General features: G+C 46.9%; 1 protein-coding gene across 1 annotated transcript; it reads left to right on the top strand.

Moving 5' to 3' along the window:
• Positions 1-8,055: 8,055 nt before the first annotated feature.
• On the top strand, positions 8,056-17,475 carry LOC146960673 (NLR family CARD domain-containing protein 3-like). The gene is made up of 6 exons (XM_085772166.1): positions 8,056-8,335; positions 10,673-12,467; positions 12,554-12,727; positions 16,097-16,270; positions 16,744-16,790; positions 16,931-17,475. The coding sequence occupies exons 1-6, from the start codon at positions 8,059-8,061 to the stop codon at positions 17,473-17,475; spliced, it is 3,012 nt and encodes a 1,003-aa protein (XP_085628292.1). The 5' UTR covers positions 8,056-8,058.
• The last annotated feature ends 363 nt before the right edge of the window (positions 17,476-17,838 follow it).

Consider the following 17,838-nt stretch of genomic DNA (forward strand, 5'->3'; position numbering starts at 1 on the left):
TATCCTCGTGGTTCAACGAACCACGATCGCGAAAACCCCCTAACCTAACCCTAACCCTAACCCTAACCCTAACCCTAACCCTAACCCTAACCCTAACCCTAACCCTAACCCTAACCCTAACCCTAACCCTAACCCTAACCCTAACCCTAATGACGTAGAGACTTGGTTCCGGTCTCTATCGAAAGCCCGCCCCCGAAAATGGGGGGGTAGCCAAAATCTCGATGACGTCACACCAATAGCCTTCCAATGAGCCACAATGCTTGTATTTTTACCCATGATCCTTTGCTCCAATCCCGGAAATGACGCCACCAGCGTGCTCAGCGCACCGAACACTCACTAGGGACATGTCTATCTCCCATCTAGCCCTGAGGGAAAGTAGTTTGAGCCTAAATCTCGACTTGGTACTCATCCCTTATACCTATGCCTGGACATGTCAGTTTTACTAACCTTAACCACTCCCTGGCACATGCTGGACACTGGACTCTTGCCTAAACTTAACCACTCGGGCCATTTTTCACTATGTCGCAAAACACACTTCTCGCGATATCTGACCAGGGGAATGTCCCACTGACCCAACACCCCAGTCCAGGCACTTGTCTACTCGAGACCTCTCTGTAGATACCCAACATGACCCAATTTCACGACCATCACAATCACTTCCGGTCGGGGACCAATCATGTTCAGAATCGCCTGAAACATATAGTGGTCAACTTTCCTGGGGACCGCCCACCCATACATAGACACTCAAACACTTTGAACAATTTTCACTCCATTCATTCCTATGGGGGATTTTCATTGGCCCATAACTTTTCATAGGAAGGTCCTAGAGACTTGCTTCCGGTCTCTATCGATCGGGCGTCGTCGATAATGGGGGGGTAGGCGGAGTCTCAACTAATGAGCACTTAAGGGAAAAAATGAGCCCTCAAAAAACTCCTCAAAATACCACTTTTTTGCCCATAACTTTTCATAGGAATGTCCTAGAGACTTGCTTCCGGTCTCAATCGAAAGGGCGTGGCCGATAATGGGGGGGTAGCCGGAGTCTCAAGTCTCTCACATGCTCACAGGAAAATGAGCCGCCATTTCAAAAGTGGCACTCTTCCTATATCCTACCGCCCACAAACTCCTAATTGGTGTCTACCCCCACTATATCGACCACCAGGAACACGATGACACCACCCACGTGTCTCTACCACCTTCCGTTCCTGAGATAATCATGCTACTTCCGGACCGGAAGTGGGTGGGGCCTAATGACGCACACCAATCGAAAGCCCATGCCGTGGTTGAGGGGGGTAGAGCTTAGTTTCATGTCTCTACGACCTTCCTATCAACAGTTATATCCTCGTGGTTCAACGAACCACCATCGCGAAAACCCCCTAACCTTAACCAATCCCTAACCCATGCTGGACACTGGGATATTGCCTAAACTTAACCCACAGGTCCACAGCTTTCAGGTAAACTTGCTTTCATGTCTCTAGCCCACTCCTAGCCAGAGATATCAACTTGAAACCACCCCTTCTTATATGCCCTTTCATCTAAACACGCAAATATGCGCTTTTGGCCATAACTCACCAACGGTTAAGGTTAGGGAAATGGTTGATATGTCTATGGATTCGTCTCAGCAAGACCTTCAAGGAGACACCAAACATGAGGTGCGCGGACCTTCCTGGCCCGAGATATGGACACTTCCGGTCCGCCTCTTCCAGGCTCAGGAAATTGCCTGATTCGTGCTCCTAAGTGCTTTCCCCACTTTCACTAACATGGCTAACACTTTGAACAATTTTCACTCCTGTCACTCCATGCCTTCCTATGGGCCATTTTCATTGGCCCATAACTTTTCATAGGAATGAGCTACAGACTCCATTCCGGTCTCTATCGAAAGAGCGTCCTCACAAATGGGGGGGTAGCCAAAATCTCCATCACCTCACTCCAATAGCCTTCCAATGAGCCAGCCACAATGCTTGTATTTTTTCCCATCATGCATTGCTCCAATCCCGGAAATCACCTCACCAGCGTGCTCAGCGCCCCGAACACTCACTAGGGACATGTCTATCTCCCATCTAGCCCTGAGGGAAAGTACTTTGAGCCAAGATCACCACTTGGTACTCATCCCTTATACCTACTGCTGTAACATGTTATGTCAAAATGTCATAAGTAAAAGAATGCTATATCAAAATGTAAAAAAGAAAAAACAAGCAAAAATATTATGATATGATCTGCATACTACCTATTGCTGTAACATGTTATGTCAAATGTCATAAGTAAAAGAATGTTATATCAAAATGTAAAAAAGCAAAAACAAAAGAAAAAGATTATGATATGATCTGATTATGAAAAAGATTTTATTTTGTGGGTAATGGGGGCGGGACTAGATAAGCTTTTGCTTCTCCCGCTTTCCCTTTCGGCCATGTGTATTGTTTTATTTGAACTAAAATGAAGTGTGATGATGATTATTTAAATTGACATGCCCGAAATAAACTGATTGATTGATTGATTGATTGATTGATTGATTGATTGATTGATTGATTGATTGATTGATTGATTGATTGATGATTGAATCAGCAAAACCAAAGTGGCACTCTTCCCTATTCTCCTCCAGTCAGGTGGACCCCCTCCCCTCCTCCACACGCAGACACAGACATGAAGAGTGTGTTTCATGGTGAGAGACGTGAGATCGTTTTGGAGTCTCCGGTTGCTATGGATACGGTATGACTTCAATGGGTGCATTATGGCTACTGTGTGTGTGTGTGTGTGTTGGGGAGGGGGGGGGCTTGGCAGAAGTTCATAAAGGGACCTCACGGTGTATTGTCTTGGAGTTTACTTTAACTATTGTTATGCGTGACACAGTTGTGATGTTGTCAGGTGATGAAAAAGACATCTGATCACATGTTGATGGAGAAAAACAAAAACTGATTAAAAAATAAAAAATAGGGTTACTTCGCCTGGTGGGGGGGCAAGTTAGACCTGCGGCCCGCCAGGCTTATAATACACTGGGGGAAACCCTGAGCTATCCACAACAGATGACACACCAATGGACAGGCCATAGATAAGATAAGATTAGAGGCCGTTATTGTCACTGCAGTAAAACTGTGAAACTGCAGCTGCCCATCACAATGGTGGCATTGATCATTCATCATTACACATTGTAAAAGCAGGAAACATAAAAACACATAAAAACAAGGAACAAGGTAGATTAAAAAAGATAAGACGGACACAACATGGCAGGTTGCATGAAATAAGGTGCTTTGAGTGCACTTGTAAGTGGTGGGGGGGGGTTGGCACCTCATCTTATTACAGACAAAAAATCTTTTTATCTTCAGTGAAAAAAATCTTTTTATCTTCAGTGAAAAGACGCTGTTAGTTCAGGTCTGTTTATCTCCTGTTTCTCTGTCTAGCACTATGCCCTGGTTTGGCTAACTGGAGGAGAACAGAATTATCTACTGTAGATTACACTCAGGGGCCATTTGTAACACATACAACCCCACTTACAAAAAACTGAATTATACCTTTAAGTAGCTTCCATCTGGCTGGAGATACAGCCGAGCGACCTGCAGGATCAAAAGGCTGAGCAACTCCTTTAATCCTTCTTTAATTTTAAAAGGTGATCATGTTGTTGTACTCATTGCCTGTGATATTGTATGTCTGGATGGCTGTGTGTGACACCGCTGGCTATAAAACTAATTGCCCCTCAGAGATAATAAAGTTTTCCTTGAACCTTGAACAATGAACATGTCAACCACAAAGTCCACTCTGTTGTGTCACATGATTTATCAGAAAGGTCTTCCTGTTTTGTTGCTCCACTTCCCTTTGCTGTGACAGCAGCTCAGAGACCAGTCGACTGTCACTGACTGAAGGACAAACTGATGAAGACCCTCACATGTTAAAGTCCTGATGGAAAGTCTGTAAGTTCTGCTGCTTTTCTCTTTTTCTCACTCTTTCTCTGTCTTTCCTGTTGTGTTTACTGTCGTCATGTTAATGTCTCTACTCTTTGACTGTAAAGTGATTAGAGACTGATGCTGATGCTTCTCTCCATGTTTTCGCCAGGGGGTGCGGGGGGAGAGGAGTTTATAGAACTCTAAAGATGCTATGTAACACAAGGCAGGGCAGGCTCTGTGTTCTGCAGACCACTCGAGCTGTGTCTCCCTTTAGGAAATCACCCCTCACCCTCACGACAAGCTGGTGATCAGCTGTGGTCATTGAATTGTTAGACTACACTACAGTAGGTCATTTCAATTTTTTTCCTTTTTTCATTTTTTCCTTTTTATTTTTTATAACATTTAGGCTATATGCGCATCGAGTGAGTGAGTGAGCAAGCGCCAGAGAAAGAGCGGGTGCACCAGATGACCAACCAGCAAAAACTGAAATGAGACGGTTAAAGAGAGGAAAAACACAGAATATACAATACATGTCCAAGAGACTTTGTCCCGAGGAAGGATCTGATGGTGGCCCAGGTTTAGTGATGAGGAAACTGTCACTGCAGCTGCACATCTGTCAGCAGCTGCTCCAAACAGACACATTACAAACTTTATTTTGAAGGGACAGATTAGATGTTGATTTTGTTAACAGTGACTTTGTTGCACCCAAACATATTGAGTGCTGTCTTATCCGGTACAATCGAACCCCCCCCTCCCCACAGTGCGAAAAACTTGGAGACTTTCTTTGTCCAAAGCGGGAGATGACAGAAAGAGTCTGAGAACTACTGTAGCCTAATCGAAGCTACATTGTTGCGTTATTGGCTCCGGCAGAAGCTCTGCGCCATGCACACTGTTTCGGCTGCCTATTTTGTCATAGTTTATCAACGTTTTTCCTTCACTCTTCATTAGGATAATGTTCAGTTAATTTTGTGGTGGGGACGAAATTGTTCTTGACAAAATGTGGTGGGGACATGTCCCCAGCGTCCCCAGCATAAATGACACCTATGATGCTATGCCTAATTGAAAATGTTATTTGCCATGTGCAATCAATGTAAATGGCTGTGACGTGACGTGAGTGGATGCTATGCGCAGGTTGAATGAATCACAATCTTGTCAAGACAAATCTGATTGGACAATATGCTTTGACAATAAATAAACGTTTGTTTTCTTTTAATTATTATTAAAATTACCCCTATATTCAGACTTCATCTCAAATATGGCTTACAATGTTGTGGAACAGAAACAGCAACCAAAAATATTTTATTGTCATTTCAATTTCTCAACTTTCGCCACCAGGGAGTGCCGCAGCCCCTGTTTCTCTCTGTGTTTCCTCTACAGGTAAAGGAAGAGCGACTCTGACTGGATGTGGGTCTGAATTCACCTGGTGAGTGTCGTCTTTGTTCTACCACTCAGCTGATTTATCTGCTTTGTTCTGTTTGTTCTCCAGTGGATAAAGGTTCTGTTGTACATGAAGGAAGGTGGTGAATGTTGTGTTTTAAACATTAAGCTATTGAAGGGGAACTATGCAAGATTTGCAAGAACAGTTTGATCGGATTTGAACTTTCCTTCCTTCAGCACCATCTGCTGGTTGAAAGCAGAATGACACTGTGGTGGACAGGTGTGTAAACCTTGTTGTTGTGACTGAGTGCAGCTCTCTCTGCAGGTGGAGGCTCAGCTATGGATCAGTGTGAGGACAGACATGAGGGAGCCCCCCCCTCTGAAACCACTGTGTGTGGGGAACATGAGAGCCAGACCAGAGGTCAAAGGTGAGATGAGGATCTCTAACTGTCCAGGACTCAGATCACGGCTCTGTGGAGCAGCACTGATACTGGAGATACTGCTGTTATCTGATAGCAGCTTTTTAATGTGACAGTGTAGTGAATTATTGTTCTACTATTATTATTGGTACTAATAACAGTGAATAACTCATTTAAATCAACAAGCCATTGTTTCAGTCTCACAACAAGATCAGAAGAACTGAGTAGAGAGGCTTTATTGTCATTGTAGAAATATACAGTTAAATTCTCCTGGATGGTAAATATATATATATAACTTAACATTTATATATATATATATATATATATATATATATATATATATACATATATATAAATGTTAAGTAGAATAACAAGTGATATTGTGCTCAAAATAATATTGTTGTTAGGAACATAATTGATAAGAGAGTTGGTAATAGAAAAATCTCAATTCCTGTTGTGATTAAAGCCCTGAGATGAACTTCAGTGCAGAGTGAAGGTCAGTAACTCTGTCTGTGGTCAGAGTACCAAGAGTTCTGCTGATCGAATGTTCACTGGAACAAATGAACCAGTTTCAGCTTTAAGATCATCATACACATTGGCCCTCATTTATGAAACTTGCGTACACCAAAAAAATGGGTGTACACCAAATTCACCGCAAGGATCGGCATTTATTAATCTGAGCGTGAGCGTACGGTACGCACAAATCTCACGCCAGCTCTGACCAGGTGTACGCACATTTGGAACCAGCGTAGAACATGCAGGAAGGAGTGCTGCTGTGTCAGAATGATTATTAAACCATAATAACGCAGCGATGTGGACCACATGTTGTTGTTGTTTATATTGATAAAAAGTTGAAAAGTAGCCAAAAAAGAGAAACGCTACAACCAAGTCCGTGTTGAAAATTTAACTGGACTTTTATTTTGAGCAACTGAGATGAATTAAAAACCATGACGTGACAGATGCTCGTTAATCAGCTGTGTGAACAGAAACAGTCAATGACAGACAGACCTGTTACTGTAGATCACACACACAAACTTCCAACATCTCCTGCACCAGAGCATGACCGGACGGTTCCTCAGTCTCTCTCTCTGCCGGACACCGGAGCCCCGGTGGGGGGGGGGGCGCTGCCTGTCCAGGTGCAGCTGATCTCCGCGGCGGAGTGTTTTTTTTTTTTTTTCCCCAGTCACCGGGACGTGTCAGCGGGACATCGGGCCGGTGTTTCACATCCCTCCATCAGCCGAACCATGCCAGCAGTGCTGATGGTCATAAAGTCGCGTTCACAGCAGTAATATGCCCATATGATTTCTCCTCAGTCACTTGTGTTTAGTAAACTGCCGGAGCGTTTCATGAGATCGCTGGGTTTCCTGACGTGGTCGGTGACACGTGCGTCTGCAGCCTCCATCCACCGGGATGACGCTTATCAACCACAAAAACTATCAATCTATCAATGTCCAGATATTTAATGTTGCCGCCCTCTCCCTGTTCAACGCGGTAATGTCAGTAAAGTCCCTCTTCTTGGCCGTCTTCCGTGTCTCCATGTCATAAAAGGGGCAGGGCGACGCCTCTAAAGCAGGAATATATCGGGGCGTGACATTTAAATGACGCTCGTTTTCAGCCGCTGGATTTATCACCACCACGCCGGTTCTACGCCGAAATCAGCAGCGTACACACTTTTAGTAAATCACACGTGACACTTGGCGTACACTGATATTTACACCAGAATCTACACCAGATCCTGCGCAAGTTTGATAAATGAGGGCCACTGTCATTTTAGAAATTGTTCTATTTACTCACAGTACATGTTAGAAATAAACCTGTCTGGCCCAGAACTTCATGACTGTTTGAGAGAATACACACTAAGAAGAACTACACTGCCTTGGCCATTTGTGCTGTTCAAAAAAGAGATTCAGGTTTATATGGACAAGGAAAATTTGGCCAATATGGTTCATCCATTTTACAGGGACTGTAAACAGCAGCTAAATATAATTACAGACAACTAGCTACAGAACTTTATAGTGTAACATTACATCTCTCCCTTTTCTATTTCTTTTACAATGCGATGACGTTCTAGTGTTCACAACGGGTTCACACAGGCTCAAAGAGGGAAAACACTGAGTTCAGGGGAATCAGCTTATGGCTCTGCCTCAGCTGTGTGATACCATTATGAGAGGCGACCAGAGATTCAGACTGGTTTGAATCCATCTGACCATCTGTTTGCCTTTTGGGAGGGGTTCATCTCTTCTCCTTACCCCTGTAAACTGCAAAAATATGTGCACAATAAATACAGAAATTTGAAATTAATCAATAAACAGTCTTTTAGTAAGTCAGAATTCAGTCATACAGTGTAAACCCAGTTTCAAACTGTTTGTCATTCCTCTTTCAGGGAAAAGATGGAGACACTCCCAGAGATCCTTTTGAAGACTTTGGAGGATTTGGGAGATGATGATTTTGAAAAATTCAAGTGGCACCTGTGGCACAGAGGAGTCCTAGAAGACCTCCCATACATCCCAAAAAGTCGACTGGAGAAAGCAAACAGGTTATACACAGTGGATCTACTGGTCCAGACTTACTGTATAAACACCGTGAAAGTCACCAAAACAGTCCTGGAGAAGATTAATCAGAATGATCTACTGGGAAATTTCACACAGCCCATCTCAGAACCCAAACGTAAGTTTGATCAAAAAAGTGAAGTTATAAGGACATTGTAGAGTGGTCAGTCAAAACCAGGATGAGGACAGTTTCATCATCCAAAGAGCTTCTTTGGTCTTGTCAGCAGAGTGGGGAGTTTCTGTAGGGAGTCTTAAATGTTATATGTGGTTGGCTGAAACATGAGGCCAACAGTGAAGTGTCAAAGCTGCAGTTCCTCTCCTGGCAGGTTGTTGAAGCATCTTGGAGAACTTGCCACAGTTCTTCTGTGGACTGAGTCTGTGTCAGTGTCTTCTGTCTCTTCATGTAATCAGAGGCAAGGCATAGCAATTTTATTTGTATAGCCCGTTTTTACAAACAGTTTGTCTCAAAGGGCTTTACATGGCATCGCAACAACATCCTCTGCCCTTAGACCCTCGCATCGACTGAGGAAAAACTCCATGGAAAACCCTTTTAACAGGGAAAAATCTGAGAAACATAAGGGTGAGCAACAGAGGACAGACGGGACAGAGATGTTGTTACACACAAGAAAACAGTTTACAGTTTGTCACAGAATGTGGGAAACATGGAAATGTTAGCAGGAGTTGATGAAGGCAGCCTCTGGTGGGGGGGGGGGGGGGTGGATGGGAGGACTGGGTGGCAGACTGGTCCATGGGAAGGGAGGGGAGGCCGGTCTAACAGCAGGGGAAAGGGTGGGAGGGGGGGCGATGCAGGCGGCGGCTGGTGCAGAGAGATGGAGCTCCGGTGGATCTGCGGAAACACAGAGAGAGTGCGAGACACCAAGGCCAAACTACAAAGTACAACAGAAAATGACAGTTCAAAAATATACTGAGGAGAGGAGAGGAGAGGGGAGGGGAGGGGAGGGGAGGGGAGGGGAGGGGAGGGGAGGGGAGGAGAGGAGAGGAGAGGAGAGGAGAGGAGTGGACCCATGGAGAGAGCTGGTTCCACAGTAAAGGAGCCCGGTAACTGAAGGCTCTACCTCCCAGTCTGTTTTTAGAGATACTGGGAGTCACTAACAGACCTGCGTTCTGGGAGCGGAGTGCTCTGGTAGGACAGTAAGGAATGATTAGTTCTTTCAGATAGGATGGAGCTTTATCATTAAGAGCCTTATAAGTCAGCAGAAGGATTTTGAAGTCTATTCTAAATCCTACAGGAAGCCAGTGGAGAGAAGCTAAGGTGGGAGAGATGTGCTCTCTCTTCCTAACTCCTGTCAAAACCCTTGCTGCGGCATTCTGGACCAGCTGGAGACTCTTTAGAGAGTTTTTCGGACATCCTGACAGGAGAGAGTTGCAGTAGTCTAGCCTAGAAGTGATAAATGCATGTACTAGTTTCTCAGCATCACTCTGGGAGAGGATATTCCTAATCTTAGTGATACTGCGCAGATGGAAGAAGGCGGTCCTAGTCACGTGTTTTATGTGGGAGTTAAAGGAAAGGTCCTGGTCAAAAATGACTCCAAGGTTCCTCGCGGTTGTACTCGGGGTCAAGGTGACGCCATCTAGAGTAGCGATCTGATTAGAGAACGTGTCCCTGAGATGTTTAGGTCCAAACACAATGACCTCAGTTTTATCTGAATTCAGTAGCAAGAAGTTAGGCAAGGCAAGGAAAGGCAATTTTATTTGTATAGCCCGTTTTTACAAACAGTTTGTCTCAAAGGGCTTTACATGGCATCGTAACAACATCCTCTGTCCTTAGACCCTCACATCGACTGAGGAAAAACTCCATGGAAACCCTTTTAACAGGGAAAATCGGAGAAACCTCAGGGTGAGCAACAGAGGAGGGATCCCTCACCCAGGACGGACAGACGTGCAATAGATGTTGTTACAGACAAGAGAGACATCCAGGATCTAATGTCTTTCAGACAGTCTTGCAGATTGATGAGGCGGCTTCTGTCATCTGGCTCCATGGACAAGTAGAGTTGCGTGTCATCCGCATAACAGTGAAAATTGATTGAGTGCTTCCGGATGATGCCACCTAATGGGAGCATGTAAAGAATGAAGAGGATTGGCCCTAAGACTGAACCCTGCGGTACACCATACGTAACTCTGCTATACTCTGAATGGTCTTTATTAACATTAACAAATTGAAACCTGTCAGATAAGTATGACTTAAACCATTTTTGGGCAAAACAACAAACAAACAGGGAAAAATTGGAGAAACCTCAGGGTGAGCAACAGAGGAGGGATCCCTCACCCAGGACGGGCAGACGTGCAATAGATGTTGTTACAGACAAGAAAACAGTTTATAGTTATGTGGGAAACATGGAAATGAACAGAGAAGGTGTTTCCATGATTCATGTTTTCTATGCAATAACTAAAATAATAACTTCTCACTGACGTCATTGGTCCTTTATTCTTACAGAGATTCTCACTGGCTGCCAATGTAAACTCAAATCCAACCTGAAGGAGAAGTTCCAGTGTGTGTTTGAGGGCATCGCTATAGCCGGACACCAAACCCTTCTGAACCAGATCTACACAGAGCTCTACATCACACAGGGAGGGACTGGAGAGGTCAATGATGAACATGAGGTCAGACAGATTGAAACAGCGTCCAGGAAACCAGACAGACCAGAAACAACCATCAGACAAGAAGACATCTTTAAAGCCCCACCTGGAAGAGACCGACCAATCAGAAGAGTGATGACAAAGGGAGTGGCTGGCATTGGGAAAACAGTCTTAACACAGAAGTTCACTCTGGACTGGGCTGAAGACAAAACCAACCAGGACATACACTTCACATTTCCCTTCACCTTCAGACAGCTGAATGTGCTGAAAGAGAAAAAGTTCAGCTTGGTGGAACTTGTTCATCACTTCTTCTCTGAAACCAAAGAAGCAGGAATCTGCAGGTTTGATCAGTTCCGGGTCGTCTTCATCTTTGACGGTCTGGACGAGTGTCGACTTCCTCTGGACTTCCACAACACTGAGATCCTGACTGATGTGACAGAGTCCACCTCAGTCAACGTGCTGCTGACCAACCTCATCAGGGGGGAACTGCTTCCCTCTGCTCGCCTCTGGATAACCACACGACCTGCAGCAGCCAATCAGATCCCTCCTCAGTGTGTTGACATGGTGACAGAGGTCAGAGGGTTCACTGACCCACAGAAGGAGGAGTACTTCAGGAAGAGGTTCAGAGATAAGGAGCAGGCCAGAGAGATCATCTCCCACATCAAGACCTCACGAAGCCTCCACATCATGTGCCACATCCCAGTCTTCTGCTGGATCACTGCTACAGTTCTGGAGAAGCTGCTGAAGACCAGAGAGGGAGGAGAGCTGCCCAAGACCCTGACTGAGATGTACATCCACTTCTTGGTGGTTCATCTAAAACTGAAGAAGGTCAAGTATGATGGAGGAACTGAGACAGATCCACACTGGAGTTCAGACAGCAGGAAGATGATTGAGTCTCTGGGAAAACTGGCTTTTGAGCAGCTGCAGAAAGGAAACCTGATCTTCTATGACGCAGACCTGACAGAGTGTGGCATCGATATCAGAGCAGCCTCAGTGTACTCAGGAGTGTTCACACAGATCTTTAGATTGGAGAGCGGCCTGTACCAGGACAAGGTGTTCTGCTTCGTCCATCTGAGTGTTCAGGAGTTTCTGGCTGCTCTTCATGTCCATCTGACCTTCATCAACTCTGGACTCAATCTGATGTCACGAAAGAAATTGAACTTGAAACTTTTCAAACAGTCCAGAGACAAATCATCAAATTTCTACCAGAGCGCTGTGGACAAGGCCTTAAAGAGTCCAAATGGACACCTGGACTTGTTCCTCCGCTTCCTCCTGGGTCTTTCACTGGAGACCAATCAGACTCTCCTACGAGGTCTGATGACTCAGACAGGAAGTGAATCACTGACCAATCAGGAAACAGTCCAGTATATCAAGAAGAAGATCAGTAAGAATCTGTCTGCAGAGAAAAGCATCAACCTGTTCCACTGTCTGAATGAACTGAATGATCGTTCTCTAGTGGAGCAGATCCAACTGTCCCTGAGGTCAGGACAACTCTCCACAGATGAACTGTCTCCTGGTCAATGGTCGGCTCTGGTCTTCATCTTACTGTCATCAGGAGAACATCTGGAAGAGTTTGACCTGAAGAAATACTCTGCTTCAGAGAAGGTTCTTCTGAGGCTGCTGCCAGTGGTCAAAGCTTCAAATAAAGCTCTGTAAGTGCACATATACCCATCTACATTTACTGTATCTTCTTCAGTCACAATAAAAATATTAGTTGCTTACTTTGATTCCTCTTCAGACTGAGCAGCTGTAACCTCTCAGTGAGAAGCTGTGAAGCTCTGTCCTCAGTCCTCAGCTCCCAGTCCTCTAGTCTGAGACACCTGGACCTGAGGAACAACAACCTGCAGGACTCAGGAGTGAAGCTGCTTTCTGGTGGACTGGAGAGTCCACACTGTACACTGGAGACTCTCAGGTCAGGATACAGATGTTTGTTAGATAGCTTTAACACCCTTCTGTAAGTTGTTGGTGATGATGCTCAACATCTGTTGAGATGTTCAGCGGTCTGTTGAGATCCTCAACATCTCTGTTCACATGATTTTGTAAAATTGGGAGTTTATAAGTAGTAGTAGTAGTAGTAGTAGTCCATCCATCCATCCATCCATTTTCATCCACTTATCCGGAGTCGGGTCGCAGGGGCAGCAGTCGGAGCAGGGATCCCCAGACTTCCCTCTCCCCGGACACTTCCTCCAGCTCTTCCGGGGGGTCCCCAAGGCGTTCCCAGGCCAGCCGAGTGATGTAGTCACTCCAGCGTGTCCTGGGTCATCCTCGGGGCCTCCTCCCGGTGGGACATGCCCGGAACACCTCACGAGGGAGGCGTCCAGGGGGCATCCTATACAGGTGCCCGAGCCACCTCAGCTGGCTCCTCTGGATGTGGAGGAGCAGCGGCTCTACTCCGAGCTCCTCCCGGGTGACAGAGCTCCTCACCCTATCTCTAAGGGAGCTCCCCGCCACCCTGCGGAGGAAACTCATTTCAGCCGCTTGTATCCGGGATCCAGTTCTTTCGGTCATGACCCAGAGTTCATGACCATAGGTGAGGGTGGGAACGTAGATCGACCGGTAAATCGAGAGCTTTGCCTTTCGGCTCAGCTCCTTCTTCACCACGACGGACCGATACAATGACCGCATTACTGCGGCTGCTGCACCGATCCGCCTGTCGATCTCGCGCTCCGTTCTCCCCTCACTCGTGAACAAGACCCCAAGATACTTAAACTCCTCCACCTGAGGCAGGAACTCTCCCCCAACCTGGAGGGTGCAAGCCACCTTTTTCCGGTCGAGAACCATGGCCTCGGACTTAGAGGAGCTGATTCTCATCCCAGCTGCTTCACACTTGGCTGCAAACCGCCCCAGCACATGCTGAAGGTCCTGGCTCGAGGGAGCCAACAAGACCACATCATATGCAAAAAGCAGAGATGAAATCAAGTGGCTCCCGAACCGTACCCCCTCCGGCCCTTGGCTGCACCTAGAAATTCTGTCCATAAAAATAATGAACAGAACCGGTGACAAAGGGCAGCCCTGCCGGAGTCCAACACGCACAGGGAACAGGTCTGACTTACTGCCGGCAATGCGAACCAAGCTCCTGCTCCGGTCATACAGGGACCGTACAGCCCTCAGCAGAGGGCCTCCGACCCCATACTCTCGGAGCACCTCCCACAGGATGCCACTTGGGACACGGTCGAAAGCCTTCTCCAAGTCCACAAAACACATGTGGACTGGTTGGGCAAACTCCCAGCACCCTGCGGAGGGTGTAGAGCTGGTCGAGTGTTCCACGGCCAGGACGAAAACCGCATTGTTCCTCCTGAATCCAAGGTTCGACTATCGGCCGAATTCTCCTCTCCAGCACCCTGGAATAGACTTTCCCCGGGAGGCTGAGGTCTTGGACACTCGGGTGAAGAGAGGGGCTGAGCTGTCAACTGATCACCACCTGGTGTTGAGTTGGATCCGCTGGCAGGGGAGGAAGCTGGTCAGACTTGGCAGACCCAAACATATCGTGAGGGTCTGCTGGGAACGTCTGGCAGAATCCCCTGTCAGGGAGGTCTTCAACTCCCACCTCCGGGAGAGCTTTGACCAGATTCCAAGGGAGGCTGGAGACATTGAGTCCGAATGGACCATGTTCTCCACTTCCATTGTTGAAGCGGCCGTCCGGAGCTGTGGCCGTAAGGTCTCCGGCGCCTGTCGCAGCGGCAATCCCCGAACCCGGTGGTGGACACGGGAAGTAAGGGATGCCGTCAAGCTGAAGAAGGAGTCCTACCGAGCCTGGCTAGCTCGGGGGACCCCCGAGGCAGCCGACGGGTACCGGCAGGCCAAGCGGACGGCAGCCCAGGCAGTCGCAGAAGCAAAAACTCGGGTCTGGGAAAAGTTCGGGGAGGCCATGGAGGAGGACTACCGGTCGGCCTCGAGGAAATTCTGGCAAACCATCCGGCGCCTCAGGAGGGGGAAGCAGTGCTCCGCCAACACTGTTTACAGTGGAGGAGGGGAGCTGTTGACCTCGACTGGGGATATCGTTGGGCGGTGGAAGGAATACTTCGAGGATCTCCTCAATCCCACTGACACGCCTTCCGTCGAGGAAGCAGAGGCTGAGGACTCAGAGGTTGATTCATTCATCACCCAAGCTGAAGTCACTGAGGTAGTCCAGAAGCTCCTCAGTGGCAAGGCACCGGGGGTGGATGAGATCCGCCCTGAGTACCTCAAGTCTCTGGATGTTGCAGGGCTGTCGTGGCTGGCACGCCTCTGCAGCATCGCGTGGCAGTCGGGGACAGAGTCTCTGGACTGGCAGACCGGGGTGGTGGTCCCTCTCTTCAGACCGGGGTGGTGGTCCCTCTCTTCAAAAAGGGGGACCGGAGGTACTGAGTAGTAGTAGTAGTAGTAGTAGTAATTTATTTGTCCCCGTAGGGAAATTGAGTTGCAGCAGATCACACTCTTGACATTTCATCTAAAATTAATGAAATAATATTTTCTATCTCTAGTCTGTCAGGATGTCTGGTCACAGAGGAAGGCTGTGCTTCTCTTGCCTCAGCTCTGAGCTCCAACCCCTCCCATCTGAGACACCTGGACCTGAGTAACAACGACCTGCAGGATTCAGGAGTGAAGCTGCTGTCTGGTGGACTGGAGAGTCCACACTGTAGACTGGAGACTCTCAGGTCAGGATTAGGGTTGTGCCGATTGGCAATCCAATCGTCTATCGGCGATTGGAAGGGCGATCGGCGATGTTTTGTTTTCTTGCCGATTTTACACACACACATACTCGCTACTTTTTTTATTGATCCAATGCGCAATCTGTTTGTTTTGTTTTAATGAAGCCGCTTCTCTGGCTGCTTCCAACAGATACTCTGTCATATGACTGTGTTTCACCAATCAAATGCAGCCACTGGCGACGTCCAATCAGACGGAGCCAGGTAGTCATATGACCGCACACACAATCTCTGTGGTAAACACGGTGGCCACTCCGCCTCAAATTTGAGGAAACACATTTAGCTGGTGTTGTGGTTGTGACTAGGCTGCCGACACCAGCCCTGTTACTGTATGTCACAGCCTGACGAGGTGTTCACTGATATGCAACAAATAAATTACGTCCGCCATGAATAAATTTTTCGGCTTTCGGCAACGCAATATCGTTCCGTTTATTGATCACAGTGCTCTTTCTCCGTTATTAACCCTTACAGAGAGAGAGAGAGAAGCGCGCATACATGACAGCAGGGCACAGTAAAAGCGAAACTCATACGCCACGCCGCGCTTGTTGATGTGATTTAGTTTTCATCATGTTCATCATGTTTTCTATCTCTAGTCTGTCAGGATGTCTGGTCACAGAGGAAGGCTGTGCTTCTCTGGCTTCAGCTCTGAGCTCCAACCCCTCCCATCTGAGAGAGCTGGACCTGAGCTACAACCATCCAGGAGCCTCAGGAGAGAAGCTGCTGTCTGCTGGACTGGATGATCCAGACTGGAGACTGGAGACTCTCAGGTACAGTCAGACAACAAGGACTCAGTCTGTCTCCTGTCTTTTATGTTTCCCTGCTCGGTCAGTCATCATGAAAGACCTCTGATTTCTCCTAAGCTGGGGACACACTACGCGATTTTCAAAGTCATCGCCGATTTAGAAAAGACTATGAGTTCCACCCCGTCCTGACAGGGTTAGGTAGCGAGCGAGGAAAAGTTATTAGAATGCATACTTTTCAATCAGCCTGTCCTGACGCCGCGAGCAATATCGCTCCATTCAGCAATGTCGCTCAACCATGAAAAAATTGTTCGCTCGCTCTCTAGCTGGACAAACTGCTTCATGTTGAACAGTAGTTTAGATATAAAACAACTCTGACTGTGTTTCTTCCTCCAGGTTGAACAGTAGTTTAGATATAAAACAACTCTGACTGTGTTTCCTCCTCCATGTTGGACAGTAGTTTAGATATAAAACCACTCTGACTTTGTTTCTTCCTCCAGGTTGGACCATGGTGGAGAGCACAGGCTAAAACCTGGTCTCAGGAAGTGTAAGTGTGGATTTAATGTGACTAATGATCAGACAACAGCTCTGTCAGTTTGTCTTTAAATACAATGTTGATTCAATAATCAATCAATGAACCATCAGATGATGAACTGCAGCTGTGTTGTGTCTTGTTCTCTCCATCAGACGCCTGTCAACTGGAAGTGGATATGAACACAGTGCACGGAGAACTCAAACTGTCTGACAACAACATGACGGTGACATGGGTGAGAGAGGATCAGTCATATCCTGATCATCCAGACAGATTTGACTACTGTCCTCAGCTGCTGTGTTCAACTGGTCTGACTGGTCGCTGCTACTGGGAGGTGGAGTGGAGCAGAGAGGTTCTTATATCAGTGAGTTACAGAGGAATCAGAAGGAAAGGAAAGAGTCTTGACCGTTGGTTTGGAAGAAATGATCAGTCCTGGAGACTGTACTGCTGTAATAGTCGTTATTCTGGTGGTTATTCTGTCTGTCACAACAAGAGAGAAACATACATCTCCTCCTACTCCTATTACTCTGGCAGAGCAGCAGTGTATGTGGACTATCCTGCTGGCTCTCTGTCCTTCTACAAAGTCTCCTCTAACAGACTGATCCACTTCTACACCTTCAACACCACCTTCACTGAACCTCTGTATCCTGGGATTGGGTTTGACGTACCTGGTGCCTCAGCGTCTCTGGTTGATGTGTAGGATGGAGAGTCTCTGGTCGATGTGTAGGACGGAGAGTCTCTGGTTGATGTGTAGGACGGAGAGTCTCTGGAAGTGACAGCAGCTTTAGTCCTGTGCTTTAAATGTTGGTGGTGGACGAGGTTTCACTTTGGTTTCTATAGACCATTTCTAAGTTTGTAAACAATGATGACGTATGTTGTGGGCGGGGCTTCACTGGTGGCAGAACGTGACAGCTGATCTGGTGTCAACAGTGGAAAGCCGGCATCAAGAGCGATCAAATCAGAGGAAGATGGATCATACAGAGGCCTTCTCTGATTATTTTAATGCGTTGTCAACAGAAAACAGGTTGTCATACCTGCGTAGGCTAAGTTAACGATTAGCAAC

The sequence above is a fragment of the Trachurus japonicus genome, unplaced genomic scaffold (assembly GCF_045865225.1).
Source record: "Trachurus japonicus isolate A0001 unplaced genomic scaffold, Traja_1.0 AP030139.1".
Lineage (NCBI taxonomy): Eukaryota > Metazoa > Chordata > Actinopteri > Carangiformes > Carangidae > Trachurus > Trachurus japonicus.

Coding starts and splice junctions, on each gene's coding strand:
- LOC146960673 (XM_085772166.1), top strand. CDS start 8,059: ATGGAGACACTCCCAGAGATCCTTTTGAAGACTTTGGAGGATTTGGGA. Junction 16,271..16,743: donor TGGAGACTGGAGACTCTCAG/GTACAGTCAGAC, acceptor TTCTTCCTCCAG/GTTGGACCATGGTGGAGAGC. Junction 16,791..16,930: donor AAAACCTGGTCTCAGGAAGT/GTAAGTGTGGAT, acceptor TCTCTCCATCAG/ACGCCTGTCAACTGGAAGTG.